Here is an 18,431-nt window from a genome sequence, read left to right as displayed (position 1 = left end):
ATAGGTGCTTGTTTTTCTTTTATTTTAATTTTTTGATTTGCATGTAGTTAGCTAGCCTTTTTTCCCGGTATTAACTGAGGAAGCTTGGGATCTTGTGATAAAAAAAAAAATCAAGCCATGAATTATTGGTGAATTTAATTTGAACTTGCTTTTGACATCTCTCTCTTGTATTGTGTATGTATTTATATTGCTATCTAGCTTTCCTAGTTTCCTTTCCCTTTGAATTGCTCTTGCGGTTGGTACAATAATATCCTCACAAATTGCTTTAACGATAATGCTGTGCTTCACCAATCGGTTTCCTATAGGCACACACATTTACCGTATGATGTTACAAACATAGTATATACTTAATGCGTTGAGCTTTATAACAAATCAAATTTCAACCGTCCGGGATAGTGTGGTTAGTCAGTGTTAGCAATGAAATATTGAAACACTTTGTCACCTACTATGCTACAACGTCTCACTTTTTAGTACACTTATTTGATTTCTTAGTTGATTAGTGCTTTCAGCCTCAGCTTCCATTCATTATATGCTCCATTGACTGTATAAAGTACACCACTTTGATTTTTGCTTCCTTTTTCTTAATTTCTTTTTTCTTGGTGTATAGTTAGCAATAAGAGCCGGAATATGGAGACATTATTCATATGGCACAGGGCCGCGATACCACCAAATCATATTTTTCTTGTGATATTTTATTCCGTTTGAGTTGTATGGTGTTGAAATTTTGAAATATTTATCCCATAACTTTGTGGTCATGCATGAACTTGATTCCAAGAGATTAATTGCATTCAATTTTCTACTTATTTTACTGGATCATGTTTCTGATGTCGGAACACAATTTCATTTCATATTAGCTTTAAACTTAAATAAATAATGACACTTGAAGCTTTGGTTCAAACAAAATAATATGATATCGTATCTCTTGCAGGCATAGGTAAAACACTAGTTAATTATGAGAAATGACTCAATTGGCAAAGTGATTTTTAAATAGATTTAGAGCCTCTCCTCATTTTTTTTTTTATTTTTAAAAATGAGATATGGTCTTGTTTGAAAAAGACATTATCTTTATTATACAAAAATTTGACATGATTGGTTGTTAAATTCACTAGTTAAAATTGTGTCTTTTCAACAGATTCATATGTTATGCAAGAGCGGACCAAAATACATGTGGTTAGAATTACACATAGTTTAAGTAAGGAATTAGTCATACTCCTAATATATGTGGTTAGAATTACACACGGTACGGGGAGAAAGTCACACACTTAGTATAGAGGCACATCATACAATGAAAAAAAAAAACTTGATTAACAATTCTCTGCATCAATTTACTTAAGAGAATTATTTTTTTATTGTCTAATAAAATCTATAAATAAAATATCATTTGATCACAATGTCAAGCAAACATACATTTAATTTCCTTAAAAGACATGGAATTGCTATAGTGCTGGCCTACTCATCATCTTAATTTAGTTGGCTAAGGGGGTGTTTAGTTTGATTTTTTCTGTTTTCATTTTAACTGGAAATAGAAAATGGTGATGAAAATGTATTTGGTTGGATTTCTGTTTTCATTTTTAGTAAAAATATTTTCCCAAACAAACCAAAAACTGGAAACAATAAAATCTTATTTTCAGTTCAAATCAGGAATCTCATTTTGGGTAAAATGAAAATGCGGTGGCAAAGAATATAATTTTAAGCGAATCTAAAAATACATTTCCTTTTGAAAACACATTTTCAGTGTTTTTATTTCTTAAAAGCAGAAAATAAGAAGTTAAACCAAACATGTTTTCAGAATTCTAATATTTTGAAAATGAAAACAATTTTTAGAAAATAAAGACAAGAAATGAAAATGCAAAACAAGTACACCCTAAATTGTCTAGTAGATTTTTTGAGCCATTCAACTTAAATTGAAAGAAACCATCAATTTAGTTACTTAAATATTACTCTTTTTCTTTTCTATATAATCTCTAAAATAATAAAATCATATAAGTAATTTCTCAAATATTATATTTTATTAAAGACAATGTTAGATATTAATTAGAAAAATAATAATAACAAGTTTTATGAGCCTTAAATTGTGGAAGATGAAAATTGTAAAGTTATAGGTTACAAAGTCTTGAATAAGCAATTATGTGAGTAGTCACTCTATTCTAGTATAAATAGGGGATCATACTTTTGTATTTAGTGTGACAAATGAAATAAAATCTTCTTCTTACAACAGACAGACCAATTTAACGAAGTTTTCAATACCTAAAAGACTGTTTGCCATAGTTTCTAATATTTAAGAGATTATTTATATATTATTTTTTAGGATTATCTATAAAACAGAGTAATCCTTAAGAAAGAATTTGGGGTTGAGTCTAAATTTATCGAAGAAACGATGTAGTCTTGCACATTTAAGTGAGGAGGGTAAAATTGAAACAACACAAGAAAAAGAGACTCCACGCTATATACATTCATGATTCATCATTAACCACTACATTAATTATGATTGATTGAGTGGTGGGTGGCTGACTAGTCTTAACCAACTATGGCTGACTAGGGTCCATTCCATTCCATTCATCCACTTCAACCGTTATGTCATTAATCGATAAGGTCTAATTAATGAGTAGTAGTAGATAATTTAGCTAAGTTCCCTATAGTTACGCACCAAACCTTCTGGCTCAAGTGGGGCTACTATGGTCACAATGGTTTCTGGCACTGCTAACACATGTTGTTGTTGTTGTTGTTGTTGTGATGAGCTAGCTTGTTGAGTACTGCACCCAACAATCTTCTGGCAAGTCTCAATTAGGCACTGTCTGCATTTGGGGCATGACGAGTGTGAACTTAGCCATTTGTCAATGCAGCGTACATGGAACCGGTGGTTGCACTTTGGCAAAATGCGCACTTTGTCACCACTTGTGAACTCTGATAAGCATATCACACACTCTGAGTCCAAACTTGGCAAGTTTAGCTCAGCTGAGTAACTCACCGTGGGGAAAGTCTTGAGAGCTTTCTTCTTCACTCCTGTGTTGGCCACTCTTGCTGCTGCTGGAGGGTTATTGTTGTTGGTTGCCACTGAGTCACTCACAACAAAATTTGAACACCTTAGTGCACACCTTATGATGGAGTTTAGCCCCAGTGAGCATATGAGAGCACATAGTAGGACTGAGAGTACCATGACAACATTTGCATCGAAATTGCCATCTCCAAGGTATGTTTCTGTTGAATCATGGCTGCTTGTTGGGGGCTTTTCTGATTGGTTAAGATATGGGGAGTGAAGGAGTAACCTTCTTGAGTAGTGGAAGTTCTCAAGGTCATGGAGAAGTGGTGAAGTAAAGGAAGTGGAAGCAGCAGAATACATTTTTTTTTAGTTTGAGGTGTGTGGTGTTAATGAATAATACAAGTGTTATTAGAGCTTCTTGGGGTTGGTTTTCGGAGGGGATTATATATAGGCAAGTTGTTCACATGGTTAGATTTTGGTGTCTCCCTTTGATTGGAATGTGAAACTATTATTATTATTATTTGGAGAGTGGCTGCTTGGTAATTAGAATATTCCTAAGGGTTGTGGTCAGGTTGAAGGTTTTTATCTTTGTCTTTAATTAGTTGTTGCCTCTTGTAGTTGTAAATAGATGTCTTAGCACAAGGATCCTCCACTCACTACAATTACAAACCCTTTGTGAATTATTATTGGCTTTCCCAATCAAGATGAGCCCATTCAATTTCAATCATCCCACCTTACAAGCAGCATGGTTTGCCACGTGGCAGGTTAGTTGCATGTTACACATACGAGGAAGGAGGTTTTTCTGAATTTTTTCCCATTAACTAAGGATAGTTCATCTTATTAAATTTAAGCATGAATATATCTTTAAGATAATCCCACGATGAGGCTTTCTTTTTATGTGCTTCATAAACAATATAATGCTGTTCCCCAAGGGACCCACGAGCACATGAAGGAATTAGGAAGCTTCCTGGAGATGAGTTCAAAATTGAAAAAATATATATGCTTTCGATTCCAAGGTTCATTTATGTCCCATCCTTTGGGTCCCAACTAAAAGGATGAGCTACAAATGTTCATTTATGTCCCATCTTTTGGGCCCCATAATAAAAAGGATTAGCCAATTGGTTTTATCTGTACTTGCCCACAGGAAAGAGTTCATGTGAAAGATCTTCTGTTTTTTTTCCACCTTCCTTTTGGTTGAGCCTAGCTCAAGTGCAACAACCTAGAGGGTACTCTTGAAATACCACAAATGGAGGCTCTAAATTCTAATCTTAAGCATCATCCTGCGTAACAATTCTAATCTTGCAAGATGAAAGACAAGGATGTACAAAAAGAACTTCTTTGTTTTAAATTTGTTATTTGATCCCATCAACTTTGATCAAAATGATGGAAATAATTCTATCTTATTTTGTACATTCCATTCTAGACGTGGCATGTGGCATCTACATTTTCTGCTGTACAAGAATGCTATTTTCCAACATTTAGAATCACAATGGATCACTTGTTAGTGGTTCATTAGCTGTCAGCATACTCCTAGTTAAGAATAATAGGGAACATACACGAAAATCTCAAACCAGATATCTGGTAAAAGCTTGATAGGCCTACTCGTGTATAAAAATTCAAATAACATAGTCTAAGTAGTAAGTTCAATCTGTGTACGTATCATCTTTTGTATTTGCACATAATGAGTGATATGCTTGCAATCTGTTAGTGATCTATCTCTATCTATCAGATCATAAGAAATTTATATCCGAAATGGTCCCGTATGTTTTTCCGTTGGCACAAGAAACTGTTTTACAATCTTTACATGGTGTGCAAGTGTGGTTGAATCACAATCTCTTGGACTTCCCTTGTTGTGGTTCCAAATTAAAGCAACATCCTTAACGATAAAAATTGATTAATTAATTGGCCAAATTTAATCTCAATCTGATTTTGTTTGTCTCTAACTATACTTTTTTTTGGGCTTAAAAACCATGTATTAAAGGCGGAAAGTAATTGCGTTCAGGGATAGGATTTTCCATTATAAAATTCATGAAGAAAGATACGCGGAGACAAGTCATGGGGACTGCTACTTTCTTCCTCCTTTTTTCTTATTTTATCTTTTGGTTAGCTTTGTTTTGGATTAAAATACGACTCTAGATTCTCTAGTCATTAATTGTACGGAAGTTAGTCACTTGATAATGTTTGCAGAATTTTTTTATGAATTAAAAACAATTGTTTCAGTCTTAATTACAATTTAATTCTGATTCTTTAACTTTGTTTTATATTTATACTTAGATAATAAAAAATATAAATAACATGGAACAAAGTTAGCTAATATTGTTAATTAGAATTTTCCTATAAATTTTTAATTAATTGCAAAAAGAGTTTTACTATTTTTTCATTTTACTAAACTAATTCCCTTATTTTTTTTTAATTCTCAATCAGATTCATCCTATTTTTAAAATTTCACAATATGAGTCATGAGTGGAAAAATTAAACGTTAATCGTTAACTTATTTTACGTATCTCATGTTCTCTTTGCTCAATTTAAATTTGTGTTTCTGTTTTGGGAATTAAGAATTTTTGATAATGTGAAAATTAAGAATTTTGCATAGATGAAGTTTACAATTTGTGATTGGGATAATTGTTTGTAGAGAATTATTAGTTACTTCCTGGTGAGAATAAATTGAAAATATTGTAAATAATAAATTCTTTTAGTTATCAATAATAATATTTTCTAAATATATAAATACATCTTAAATGATCAATTATATATGAACACGTGATAATTAAATTTCAATTTTTCCTTTGAAAACTCAGATAATGAATTTTAAAAAATATGGAAATTTCGATAGTAAATTAAAAAATAAAAACATAAATTTAGTGAAATGAAAATAATCTAGAGGACATTTTTTACCATTAAGCTTGAAATTTCTGTAGATGACAATCAATTTTCATTTTTTTATTTAAAAAAAAAAGATTAATATTATGATTGATTAGATGATACTCAAGCACATATATTGTGATTAACGGGTAATGGACTTTGGATACTTATTACTTTATTAGATGAAATTTTGATTAAATAATAATTGATTTTTCCTTTTTTTATATTTTTATTGTTCCCCTATCCATTAGTTGTGCGTTAATACTCTTATCTATCGCCTTCCAAAAAATAATACTCTTATCTATCAATTGAAGAAATGTTACACATTAACCCCTCTAAAATCAAGTTGTGTGGAGTAACTCAACATTTCTAACCGTGTTTAATCATACATGTTTTACACAACTTGATTTTAAGAGTCATTATGGTGACATTTCCTTAATAGGTATACCAAAAGACTAAAATACAAGGCTAATGGGCGGAGGAAGAACAAAGACATTAGAGAAGATCCATCCCCTTAACATGACAATATCATATGTGTGCCTAATAGACTAACACTTGGGGTCAATTTAATATTTTTAACGATATTAGAAAATATGATCCTTAAATATAAAAAAAAATATAATTCAAAAACTAACAAGAAAGGAGAAACTATTTTGATTGCAGGATTATTATAACTTGTTCTCCGAGTATTTGTTATTCAATGTAATTACACATACTAGGTTTGAATTTTGAGTTGTTCAAAAAATACACCAAATATATAAGAAAAATTACACCATCTGTTAATTATGAATTGTCATTTAATAAGATTATTCTCCTATTATTTAATAAAAGAAACGCAATAAAGAAAAATAAACTTTGTAATTCTAACTAGACCAACAAAAGTTGAATAACGAGCTTTTCTATCGGATCATAGGAGCATAGTCGAAGTAGCATTACCTGGATGCATATCTTTGGGAGTTGGATCTCACTACCATCATTGTTGTTGTGGGCCCACGTCCAGGCCAGGGTCAGAATAAGATAAGGCCGAGAGGAGGAGATGTCACTTCAACAGCAAAACAATATCCATTTAAATACTTTTATTATGAGATGAGGATTGAAGAGTGATTAAATTATTTATTTTCAGTTGATTTTGTGGTACCAAAATAATTAATCAATGTGATGCACGTGCTTTGTCATCTATTAGGATCAGGATGTTTACATGATAAAATATATTTTTTGTTTTTTTAAATATAATTAAATTCAATTTTGTTACTTAAACTCTTTTTATTGATTTTCATTTCGTAAAATGTAAAATTTTAAAAATTAATCTTATTATTTATTAATGTTGTAATATACATTAAAACATATCAACGCACACAAACAAAAAAACATTAAAACACATCATATTATATACAACTTAGAAGTAATTATCAACGTGACATAGTTAAATACATATATCATTATTAAATAATGACAAAATAACGCTTATAAGAATCAAAATCAATAAAAATAAATGTGTGACTATCCAAAGCTAAAACTAGAAGGGATGTAAAAAAATTTAAAAATAAACTTTATATAGTTATGTAGTAATTTTTTTGTATATTATCTTATGTTAATTCTATGAGTAGATTAAAATTATTATCTCATTTTACTTTCTTTTTTATCAGATTAAAATGTGAGATTGATTGAAAATATAATTTTGTTGATTGTTAAATTTTATTATTTTACATTATGTTGAATAATTTTCAGATCCTTGTGAGATATAAAAATTAGAGTTAGAGTCTTTGTGAATGCATAGAAGGTGTACAATGTACATCAATTATAATTAAAATCAATACATCAATCACTTTTTTCATCGGTGGAATGTATAACCGATGCAAAATATGAAAGTCATTCATGTCCCACGAACAATTTTTATCTTCTGCTAATTGGTCGAGTTCTACTTGCGATCCTAGTGGTTGAATTGTGACGACCACATGTATTTCAAAGAGACGGACAGCACAACATGGAAGCTATAAAAACATTAGACCGAGACAAAACCAGCTATTTTTTTTTTAGAAATGGCGAATAGAGAAGAAAACAACGAGGGTCACAAATTCACAGTGAAATATGTTGGACTCAACGGAATGGAATGCGAAGGCAAATTGCCGAGGAGGGTGGTGGGAGTGAGAAATCACTGTTACCTTTTGAAATCCAAAATCGGAGAGGGTTCATTCTCCGCCGTGTGGAGAGCGGAGCAGAGACCACCAACCGGCGTTGACGTGGCGGTGAAGCAGGTCTTCCTCTCCAAACTCAACCCTCGCCTCAAGGCATGTTTGGATTGCGAGATCAATTTCTTGTCCTCCGTTAACCACCCCAATATTATTCGCCTTCTTCACTTCTTCCAGGTTCTCTCCTCTTTTTCCTTTCATTTCGCTTATTTCCCATTTTCATTGCCATGGTAGATGGTTTTCCGTTTTATTTTTCCCACCCTCTTTGTTAATTTTGATCTTGAAATGGAATGTGTTTGAAAAATTATAACTTTGTTTCTTTGGGGTTGGGGGGTTGATTTCCACCTTGTATAGTTACACGTTAGTTGTTTTTGTTTTGTGGTTAGGATGATGGATGTGTGTACCTGGTCCTGGAGTTTTGTGCTGGAGGGAATCTTGCTTCTTATATTCAGAATCATGGGAGAGTTCAGCAACAAATAGCCAGAAAATTCATGCAGCAGCTTGGTAACTTTTATTTGTTTTTTCTGTTGTGTTGTAATACTACTTTTGATGGCAATTAGTGTAAACTGAATTGTGTGATGCAGGGTCTGGTCTAAAAGTATTACACTCGCATGACATTATTCACAGAGACTTGAAACCAGAGGTAGGAATATTATATATGTTTTCCGGACATAGAATTGAGTTCAGTAAACTTTTGAAAATGGAAAGCTTCACTAGTTTATGTCACCGCTTTAATGCAAATTGCCTCATACAGTGGCATTTATTGAAGACTGAAGAGCATTGTTTCAAAGTAATTAATTTCATCTCTGGGTAAATACTAAATACTGAGTCCTATTAGTTCCTGTCTAGTCTCTCACTAGAATAAAAGAAGACAAGGAAACTCAAGTTAAGTTAAAAATTTAGCTCGTGTGCTTTTGCTTAGAGTTTTGAATTTGTAAGTTAAGGTAACTTTAGATTTAAATTTTGTATTTTTCTGTTGAGCAGGCCCTTTATTTTTGTTATTCTGCAAGTAGCAGCAATGCAAACTTAGGAGTAGTTCAGAACTAAAGACTACCTTGCCTCTTAAATCTTTGAAAAATGCTAATTGCTAGGAATGCGTTTCTATGAAACAACTTACAGATAGTTAGAAGTAAAATAAGTTGTTGTGTTTGTTAGTTACCCATTTACTTTTTAGATTCTACTATTTTTCCTATACGACCATGGTTGGTTGTGAGGCATTTGTAACAAATTTCATACAAGAGATTTTGCTAAAAAGCACTGTTGTAAATATTCTACTTTAAACTGGCGTCAAAACTCAAAATGATTTCAGGTAAGTCCATTAAGGGCAAACAAGAAAAAGGGAAAATTGCAGCCCATTTCCCATAACGGCTTGCCCAAGTTGCATGAGAAACCTTTCTCTTCTCTTATTGAAAATCTATTAGTAGTAACTATCATTTTGAGAATTGAGACAAGTAGCAAAATCTTGTTTGCTTTGGTGCTATTGTTGTTGAATCAGAACATTTTGCTATCAAGCCACGGGGTTGAAGCAGTGCTAAAGATAGCTGATTTTGGTCTCTCAAGGTAGTTGTTGGTTTAGGGGAATGAATATTGAGAGGAAGACAATTTATTTATTTCGTTTTTCATTTATTACTCTGACTATGTGAAGGACTGTATGTCCTGGTGAATATGCTGAGACAGTTTGCGGTTCTCCATTATATATGGCTCCAGAAGTTCTTCAGTTCCAGAGATATGATGACAAGGTATCAACTCTTCTTACTTTCTACATTAATCAACTGGTTTTACTGAAATTTACTTAATTAATATAGGCAGACATGTGGAGTGTTGGGGCCATTCTTTTTGAGCTTCTAAATGGCTACCCACCTTTTAATGGCAGAAATAATGTTCAGGTAGCACCATAACTTTGAACTGCTAATATTAAAAAAAATGTCTGTCTGTGATCAATGCTAATGAAAAATGCTGATTTCAGGTGTTGAGAAACATCAGATCCTGCACCTGTCTTCCATTTTCTCAACTGATTCTTTCAGGATTGGATCCTGACTGTCTTGATATTTGTTCAAGGCTACTACGCTTAAATCCAGGTTTTGCACATTTTCTATTTTACATTTTTAACATATCTGCTCAATTTCATGTGGAAATCTAATTATTTATAAAGTTTTTGCACCCTATCACAGTGGAGCGCCTCTCCTTTGATGAATTTTATTGGCATAGCTTTCTACAAAGAAAACTGATGGGAACATGATAACTATACCAGGATTTGAAGTGTTCACGATCTTTCCATGGTAGTTATCTTCAAAACTATCAAATTCATCTGTAAAAGTTAATGCCATTTCCGTTTCTTTCCCATCTTTGATTTCTCTCCTTTCTGAACATTGGATAAGTGCGTTACTTATGGGGATATAATCTATGAGTTCTTTCTTGACACTGCCTGCAAATTCAGCAGCTTTGGAATTTATTTTTTTTAATTCCAGTTCCACTAGTAACCGCCTTTTCAAATGACTTAGTGATCTTAAATGTGAGAGAAGTTGTGTTCAGACCTCAGATCCCACCCTCTATTTTAGGGTGTGATTGATAACTCATCACATCCAACTTGATCCACGGATGACGGTATGAGAGAGGCTATCATTTGTTGCTTCCCCATATTTTGATCTTTCTTTACATGGTTTTTAATTTTAATGCACGTATAAGATGTCAAGGCAAACACCCTCTATTGTTACTGTTTTTTAAACCATATATTCCCCATGTTAGGTCAGGTTGTGAAATTAAACTCTTAACATGATGTTTTTAACCTTTGTTTGGATTAAGCCTGAAATAGAGAGAAAACAAAAAAAATAACAGATAAAAAATAAAAGACAAATAGGATGTAAAAATGTATTGTTTAGATGAAAATAAATAGGAGATGTGGAAAAGAATTACATGATTTATATATCAATTAAAAATTAATTTTTTAATATTTTTCAAAAAAATAAAATAAAAATTATTTTAGCCTAAAGACGGAACCAATTCCATGCGAATTGCGAAGGATGGAAGACATTTCCATGCAAGACCTACAAAGGATTCCTCTCTTCCCTTTCATTTGATTAATAAAAAGAAAAGAAAAATCTTATGTTATTCTCTCTAATTCACTGTATCTTATTTCTACGTAAATAAACAAGATGTTAAGGAACCCAATTATTTGTCAAACTTCGTTTGTGTGCCGACGCTCCTAATACACGTTGTTGGTGTCTTTGCCAGCCATTAAACCAATGATTCAAGAGGATATTAAAAAATGGTTTAAGTCTTTGTCACGCAAACGCAATGTCAATATGTCATCCTCATCTGCTGCCTCAGATTTATATATATGGACAAAAACATGCCGATACTAATAAAATGAAAAATTGTTGCACGCAAACATGTAAATCATATATAACGTGTAGACGAGTACGTTGTTTTAAGTGAAGGTAATACACCAGCACGAATGGTGAGGTGAATAACAATGACGGTACACCTAAGCTTTCCACTTATTAATATACTGCACTGAACACAAGGCTGCTATCTCGCTCGATGATTTCTGGTTGACATGTTTCTTGTTTCTCTTATAATGAATGCACATAATGGTGTGGAACGATGAGAAAGAGGGATGCCATTCCTAATGCGATGCCTTGATCACATTTGAGGACAATTTTTTACAGCAAACATACACAAACCCCGTATAGTGCATTAAGCGATATATTTGTTAATATATACATTTTTTGTAGTATGTACGGCTACTTAAGGATCACGAGCCTGAAAAGTAATGACAAAACATAATATAAAGCATGAAATATATTCCACGCTTATGCCTGTTAAGTATTGCACTAAGCAATGCAACACTAGAGATGATCCAACTCAGCGGTCTTCCTTTCGTACAGCATTTGGATCAGACATCATGTCCATCATCATTTTCTCAGGTGAATCCTCCCAACTCGCAAATGTCTTCAAGTCAACCTAAACAATAGAATGACAAAAAAATGTTATTGCTGTTCTTTGATTTATCAAAAGTTAATATTTGTAATGACTAATCGGAGAACAGGACAAGGTAGGGTACTTTTCTTCTTTGCTCAGTGAAAAGCTCTTCTCTCTTCTTGTAAGAGTTCTGCACTTCCTTTGCTACTTTCCCACCAAGTCCCCAAACTTCAACTTCAGAAATCAGACCCTCGACAGGAAGGAAACCCTGAAACATAAGCCAACAACAGCTCAGAAAAATGGAGACAAGTGCAGTATGTAGTATGTTATTGGTCTATGGCCATGATACTTCTAAACAAAACTCTCTGTTTCTAATGTTTTTAACATCAGCCAAATATTGAATGCATTATCTTGAAATAATGACAGGAAATATCACACCCAGCATGGAAGAGTTCTCTGGAAAATTACAGACTTTTATAATGATTTAAAAAGGTTTCCATCAGAGAACCTACAGGATCAGCAATTTTTTATGCATGCACTAATCAGTTCAGGGTTACAAGTTCAATATTCACTGAGTATTTTCAGCAATAGGTTTATACCTGATCTGGAAAGAGAGATCCACTCCGGTAAGTTTTGTCAATAGCATGATGGCGAACAGTCACTTTTGCAAAATCTTCATCAATAAATATTCTCTCATTTCCTGGAGTTCCTCCAAATGCAACTCCAACCGGCTTTGGATGCGGTTGGTATACTTTACCAGTAGGATGCAAGTGGCTATAAACAAAATTCTTTTCCTTACCTGTCAATAGTAACATACATGATTGATTTCAGGGTTTCACAAAATCCAATCTCAGCCCCACAAGAAGAGAGAGAACAGGAAAAGGAACATTGTCACCTCTACTACCTACCAGTTGGTGGAAACACATGAAACACTGGGTCAATAGAATATAAACATCCAGAGTTTCCATAGAAGATATCTTTATTTTCAAGACCTTGATCTGTTAAGGCACCTATAACCCATTTCCTATCAATGGAATTTCCCTCGTGAGCATCTCCTGAACTTGCAGCTATCAAAATTAACAAAGGACCTTTGTAACCTTCAACATGAGACCAAAATCTGCCAAGGCCTCTTCCATGAGTGGATGAACTATAATGCAGTAGACATTCAATGTCCATTAGCATTTCCTTTTCCAACAGGTAAGTCTAAACAAAATTATGAATGTTGCAGTTCAAGCAACATATCTACTCTATGCCAAAAAATAAAAATAAATATGAAAGCATACCTAACCCCTAATTTTAACAACAAAAAATTGAAAAGAAAATTGACCAGTGTCCAAGACTGTTAAAGCACAATTGTGTGATGAAGTTATGATTGAGGGGTCAGACATGCAAACACATAAACAAAGTTATGAATGTTGCGGTTCAAGCAACATATCTACTCATGTCAATAGACAAAAAATTAGGAAAATATCAGAATAGACGACAATGATACCTTTTGCCTCATTTTAACAAAAAAAAAAGAAAATTGACAAGTGTCCAAGACTATTTAAAGCACAATAACATGATGAAGCTATGCTTGAGGGTCAGAGATGCAAACCGATAAAGAAGGTTATTATCCATTCCACCTCCATTGCTTATAAATGCTCTAGAAATCTCTTCATTTCTTGTACTTTTCTGTGTGATAGAAATTGCCCATGCCCTTCCTTGGGTCAAAATATAATCATATGCAGCAGGTGATGAAATATCTCCAACAGAGGAGGAATTAGAGGATGCCAATTCAACCTGCCATTCAGTCAAGGAATTATTTGATCTTACAGCACCTAAACACCATGTCAACATATTTTTCTCCTATAATAACTAAAGATAAGAAAATACTGCTACGCTGTTTTAGTTGATAATATACAAACAAATATAGTTTATTAGTGAATTAAAAAAATGGCAATGACACAAGAATCTAATAATAACAATAAAAAAATGCAAAATAATTTATGAGTACATTGCTCTTCTCAGCAAATGATAAATGAATAATAAAGTGTACTAGAGACTGTAACCCTAAGAATTTTCAGCAGAAAGAAGGTAAAATAATGTCATTATAATTCTTCATGCCAATGTATTAATAACTAATGAACTAATAACTGAACTGAGCTTACAAAACATAAATGGCAAATCAGTTAGAAAGGGACATAATTACTTCAAGTGTTATGTGGAATATTTGCTATACCAGAAGAGATACCAGCAGTGCAGTTATAAGAAAAAATGCTTAATTTTGTTAAATTATTCAATGACATCATGGTGGTTGCAAGTCTATTTTTAAAGGGGAAAAAAACTGAAGGAAAAATGACTTAAAAACCCAATAAGTGTAAAAGAATTTGAAATATTCCTTAAAAGTAGGAATTGTATAGCCTTTCTGGTTGGTTCAAAATGACATTTTTCACCTCTGTTTTCAACTACAGTAAAGCAAAATATTTGGATTCTAAAAAAAATTCAAACATGGACACCAAAAGGTAGAATTGGGGAATTGATTTCCTATAATGGTGAGCATAAATAAGAAAGCATAAAGTTTAAGGTTGACAGGACTTCAAATCAATTATCATTCCCTACTACCAAATAACAACAATCTCAATAAGGAAATCCAGCAGAGGCTTGAAAAGGTCACTTAACACCCAAAGGAATGGTAAAGCAATGATCATAGGTCAATTTTAGTATGCCATGCTGATGGGCTATAGAAGATAGCAAACAATTTCTTGAGAGCTTTTTGTTCGTAAGATGAAGCAACCTTCACGTTTCAATCATAAAGGGAAAAAGACTCAATCATAGATTACAGGGTGAATGTTGAATGTTAGGAAAACACATTTGAAAGTAGTTTCAGATCACGACAATTTCAGCATGAAGGTCAAGGCAGAAGAAACAAAACATTCGACAGGCAAAATTAAATCACAAGCAACTGAGCATAGTTATATAAATCACATTTCAACTAAGAATGTAATCAACCAAGAACAGCAGATACTAATCATGTCTCATATAGAGTAAAGAAATCAGCAAACTATTAGAAAACACAAAACCACGATGATCACTGAATCCATTGATCATAAACACACAAATTACCCCATCAGATGCTGCTATTAGCAATCTAGCATGAAAATACTGCCTCAAGCAATCCGGGAGGCATGGCACGGTGCTCATAACCCACGTCACAAACTTCCCTGCAGGAAGCTGAACCTCCAAGCTCGAGATATCACAGTCCCACACATTCAAACCACCCTCAACCTCACCACACGATGCGATCACCGACAACACCAAATGATTCAGATCAGGTAAGCTCAAATTCCCTTCCCCTTTCAACTTTCTAGAACCACCCCACGACATAACCCAACACAGGGCGAGAAGCAGAAACACGTTGCTAGGAAGAACGTGCCCGTTTACCTTGCAATCATCATCCCCTGATTCAAACTCCAAATGCAAAGGCACGTTCGCACTTTGTGAAATAGCAGCGAACACTCTCATGAGCATATTCAAAGAAACCGACGCGGACACCCTAGCACAGCACTTGTTGTAACCCCTCACGAATTCAACCCAAATTATTCCCTCTTTGTCAGGCACGAAAAATTGATCAACTAGGGATGAGGCTAAGTGATCTAACAACACCGGAAACGAATCTGGCACGTTGCTTCCGGAATAACTTCGACCTTCGCGACCGAAACTGAAGCATTGCTGAAAAGTGAAAACAGCGAGCTTGCACGTCATCAATATAAAGATTATTGAAAATGAGAAAGTTTTTTAGATTTTCGAGTAGTACCTGGAGATTTTCTAAGGGAACGGCGTTGGTCTCGGGATTAGCGAGCTTGGAGAAGGCTTTCTGAAGCAGGGGGAGAGCTCCGGTGGAGGCTGTGACGGCCTCCGCCTCTTTCTGCTCCGCCGACACTCTCGGCTCCGCCGAAGTGGACGCTCCCATCGCCGTCGTTGCGTTGCTTCGCGAAAATCGGATGTAGTTTTCTCCAATGTTCTGGAGCTTCTTCTGGTAGTTTCTTGTTAAATTAATCCGAAATCTTGATCTCTCGATTTAAATAGCGTGTTTGGGGACCGTTGGATACAACGAAAGGTCACCATTAGTGTTGATAATTTTTAATTAGTTGGATTATTAATTTATTCCTTTTACTTGTGTGTACTTTGCGGTTTTCACTTTTTGCCTTGATTTTTATAGGTCAATTTATGGATCACTATTATTTATCATTAAATTCATCTAACTTTATTTCTCTTATCCTACAACTCTTCCACCAGATTCAAGCTTATTCTCGGTCTGCTCTGTCATTTGCCGCAAGCTGCCGTCGGAGGTGATTTCCGACAGCAGTGTTTCATTTTTTTTCTTTCATTCTTTCTCTTCTTCCCATCCCTCCCTATATTTGTTCCCCCAGTTGTTGTGATCTCCTCCTTCCTCTCCGGCGTTCCATTCCAGATCTGCACCCGATCCATGACGTCGTCGAGTTCATCAGAGCCCAGATCTATGACGTTGTCGAGTTCGTCGGAGCTGAGATGCATGACGCCCAATCTGCATTCATTTCAGTTCTTGTTAATAATGGAATTTTTGTTTATTTGCTTGTGTATTTATTTTCATTGGTGGAACTTTGCATTTGTGTTGCTTACTTGATGTCAATGTGTTCTGTTGAGTGGTGGTTGAGTGCGCGGAGCAAGTGGTTGTGTGCGGCGAGGTTCAAGGGACTTCTGTTGGAGAAAACATTATTGTTGGATTTGTTCAACGATGGTGATCTCAATGTGGTGGTCAAAGGCGGTTGTGTCGGAACTATTTTTGGTTTTGGAATGCAAGAAAAAGATTAAAATAAATGAAAAGTTGCTGTCAAAAATCATCTTTTGTGGCAACGAACAGTGGCTGCCAACATGATAGCAACTGCAATGAAAAAAACAGATAGTACTATTATGCAGATGGTGCACTGTAATACTACGAATATCAGATCAATCTAAAGACAACTATTAATGGTTCATAATAAATCATCTATCAAGTGGTTCACTCAAGCAATGCCCATTTATCCCTCTTCCGCTCCCTTAGCTAAGAAGAACTCCTCTAAAAAAAAAAAAAAAGCTAAGAACTCTGATGGATTTCTGTGACTTTGTCTACCCTTTCTTTCTTTTGTCTACTTTAGGGTTGGTTTGGGTATGAGGAGAGAAAATGAGGGAATGAAAGAGAATAGGTGAGAAAAAAAAGAGATAAATAAGTAAAAAAAAAGTGATTTGGTTAAAGAAAAATAGATAGAAAAGAAATATTTAAATTATAATTAATCGGTAGGTAAGAAAAAAGATTTAATATTAAATAAAAAGTATTACCATCTGCCAAAGTATGTGCTTTTATTGAAAAAAAAGTACAAAATGTTGGGAAAAAGGCACGCAAGAGGACCGCTAGTGCCTTTTCACGCAAATCCACTCATTGTAGGGATGAAATGAACAATATCATATTTATATGCATTTCTTCGTCTCTCGGTGTTACCAAATTGTGCATACATTTCAATTCCATGCTCTTCCACCCTTCCCCCCTTATCTTCTGCACAATCAAAAGAACGCTTACACTTCGTTTGTTACAGTAGAAAACACTGCCAAAGCGGAAAAGAAATAAAACATGAAGTGCGTTTGTTTTAGTTTTTACCATCTAAACGAATCATATTTTTACATCTCTTTCTTCTCTTGGTTTCATTGCAAAACTTATAGCATAGAAGAAATATCAATGCTTTGCTGGATAATACCCTCAAACCAGCTCCAAAAAGATTGCGCAAAACAACAATCAAAGAAAAGATGTGTAGTTTCAACACTGGCTTTACAAAGGCTCCACATGAACACCACTATGCAACCTCTACTCCAAAGATATTCATCAGTGGACATTCTATTGTGAATAATGCGCCAAAGAAGAAAGGATTTATAAGGAGCTATTCCTCTGAGCCAAATGGCCTTATCCCAAAGAACTTCAAGTGTTCGGGTTCTGACTGAATAGAAGGTGTCTTTTAGAAAAAAGTCACCAGAGTCACAGCTCTTCCACATTAGGACTTCCTTAGGACTACAATAGGACTTGCTTAGTCACCCCCTTGACTCATAGAATGCTTGGAAACTATCTTAATAATTTGATTGTAACTTACTTTCCAAGACCAAAATAGGACAACTCAAGGCTTGATAATGGGATTTGAATTCCTACTAAGAATTCTACTGTATAACCCTTATTAAGTAACCTACCGCTTCAACTTATAGAATTTACTTTCAGTATAACGACTGGGAAGGAAATTGGTCTAGAAAAAGACTATTAGTTAGACGAAATAGTCATTTGATTAAAACTATTAGAGGATTGTACAAGAATAGACTCCTAAGAAACACAAATACACCTATTGTAAGTTTTAGTCATTAGACAAACAAATTATCGTATTTTTGTCTCTGTTGCTCACATTGTTATTAACATCATTGACATTATTATTGACAAGACTACA

General features: G+C 34.0%; 3 protein-coding genes across 5 annotated transcripts; 1 reads left to right on the top strand and 2 right to left on the bottom strand.

The window, feature by feature from the left end:
* Positions 1-2,362: 2,362 nt before the first annotated feature.
* On the bottom strand, positions 2,363-3,390 carry LOC100787934 (RING-H2 finger protein ATL78-like). The gene has a single exon (NM_001317679.2). The coding sequence runs from the start codon at positions 3,338-3,340 to the stop codon at positions 2,621-2,623; it is 720 nt and encodes a 239-aa protein (NP_001304608.2). The 5' UTR covers positions 3,341-3,390; the 3' UTR covers positions 2,363-2,620.
* Positions 3,391-7,616: 4,226 nt separating this feature from the next.
* LOC100787409 (serine/threonine-protein kinase ATG1t) lies at positions 7,617-10,450 on the top strand. Of its 3 annotated transcripts, none has more exons than XM_003523191.5 (8): positions 7,619-8,208; positions 8,418-8,535; positions 8,616-8,674; positions 9,341-9,591; positions 9,677-9,770; positions 9,837-9,917; positions 9,998-10,109; positions 10,203-10,450. In XM_003523191.5, the coding sequence occupies exons 1-8, from the start codon at positions 7,882-7,884 to the stop codon at positions 10,268-10,270; spliced, it is 1,110 nt and encodes a 369-aa protein (XP_003523239.1). In that variant the 5' UTR covers positions 7,619-7,881; the 3' UTR covers positions 10,271-10,450. The 3 variants fall into 3 exon arrangements, 2 of the variants coding, with proteins under 2 accessions (XP_003523239.1, XP_006578802.1); XM_006578739.4 differs by having other exon boundaries at positions 7,621-8,208; positions 9,527-9,591; XR_414081.4 differs by lacking the exon at positions 10,203-10,450 and having other exon boundaries at positions 7,617-8,208; positions 9,709-9,770; positions 9,998-10,059.
* Positions 10,451-11,705: 1,255 nt separating this feature from the next.
* LOC100786867 (uncharacterized) lies at positions 11,706-17,042 on the bottom strand. Its single transcript, XM_026128287.2, has 8 exons — positions 16,594-17,042; positions 15,749-16,498; positions 15,058-15,663; positions 13,550-13,734; positions 12,861-13,099; positions 12,552-12,751; positions 12,095-12,220; positions 11,706-11,994 (listed from the first exon to the last, which is right to left on the bottom strand). The coding sequence occupies exons 2-8, from the start codon at positions 15,902-15,904 to the stop codon at positions 11,896-11,898; spliced, it is 1,611 nt and encodes a 536-aa protein (XP_025984072.1). The 5' UTR covers positions 15,905-16,498; positions 16,594-17,042; the 3' UTR covers positions 11,706-11,895.
* Positions 17,043-18,431: the final 1,389 nt, after the last annotated feature.

The sequence above is a fragment of the Glycine max genome, chromosome 4 (assembly GCF_000004515.6).
Source record: "Glycine max cultivar Williams 82 chromosome 4, Glycine_max_v4.0, whole genome shotgun sequence".
Classification (NCBI taxonomy): Eukaryota; Viridiplantae; Streptophyta; class Magnoliopsida; order Fabales; family Fabaceae; genus Glycine; species Glycine max.
Note: the sequence above shows the minus strand (reverse complement) of the source record. Positions and strands in the feature narration are given on the sequence as shown.

Bases quoted from the DNA above. Each gene is read 5' to 3' on its own strand.
- LOC100787934 (NM_001317679.2), bottom strand. From the start codon at position 3,340: ATGTATTCTGCTGCTTCCACTTCCTTTACTTCACCACTTCTCCATGAC.
- LOC100787409 (XM_003523191.5), top strand. From the start codon at position 7,882: ATGGCGAATAGAGAAGAAAACAACGAGGGTCACAAATTCACAGTGAAA. The intron at 9,771-9,836 runs GTATCAACTCTT...TAATTAATATAG, and splicing joins TCCAGAGATATGATGACAAG to GCAGACATGTGGAGTGTTGG. The intron at 10,110-10,202 runs GTTTTGCACATT...ACCCTATCACAG, and splicing joins GCTACTACGCTTAAATCCAG to TGGAGCGCCTCTCCTTTGAT.
- LOC100786867 (XM_026128287.2), bottom strand. From the start codon at position 15,904: ATGGGAGCGTCCACTTCGGCGGAGCCGAGAGTGTCGGCGGAGCAGAAA. The intron at 15,664-15,748 runs GTACTACTCGAA...TTCACTTTTCAG, and splicing joins TTCCCTTAGAAAATCTCCAG to CAATGCTTCAGTTTCGGTCG. The intron at 12,752-12,860 runs GTAGGTAGTAGA...TACTATTGACAG, and splicing joins TCATGTGTTTCCACCAACTG to GTAAGGAAAAGAATTTTGTT.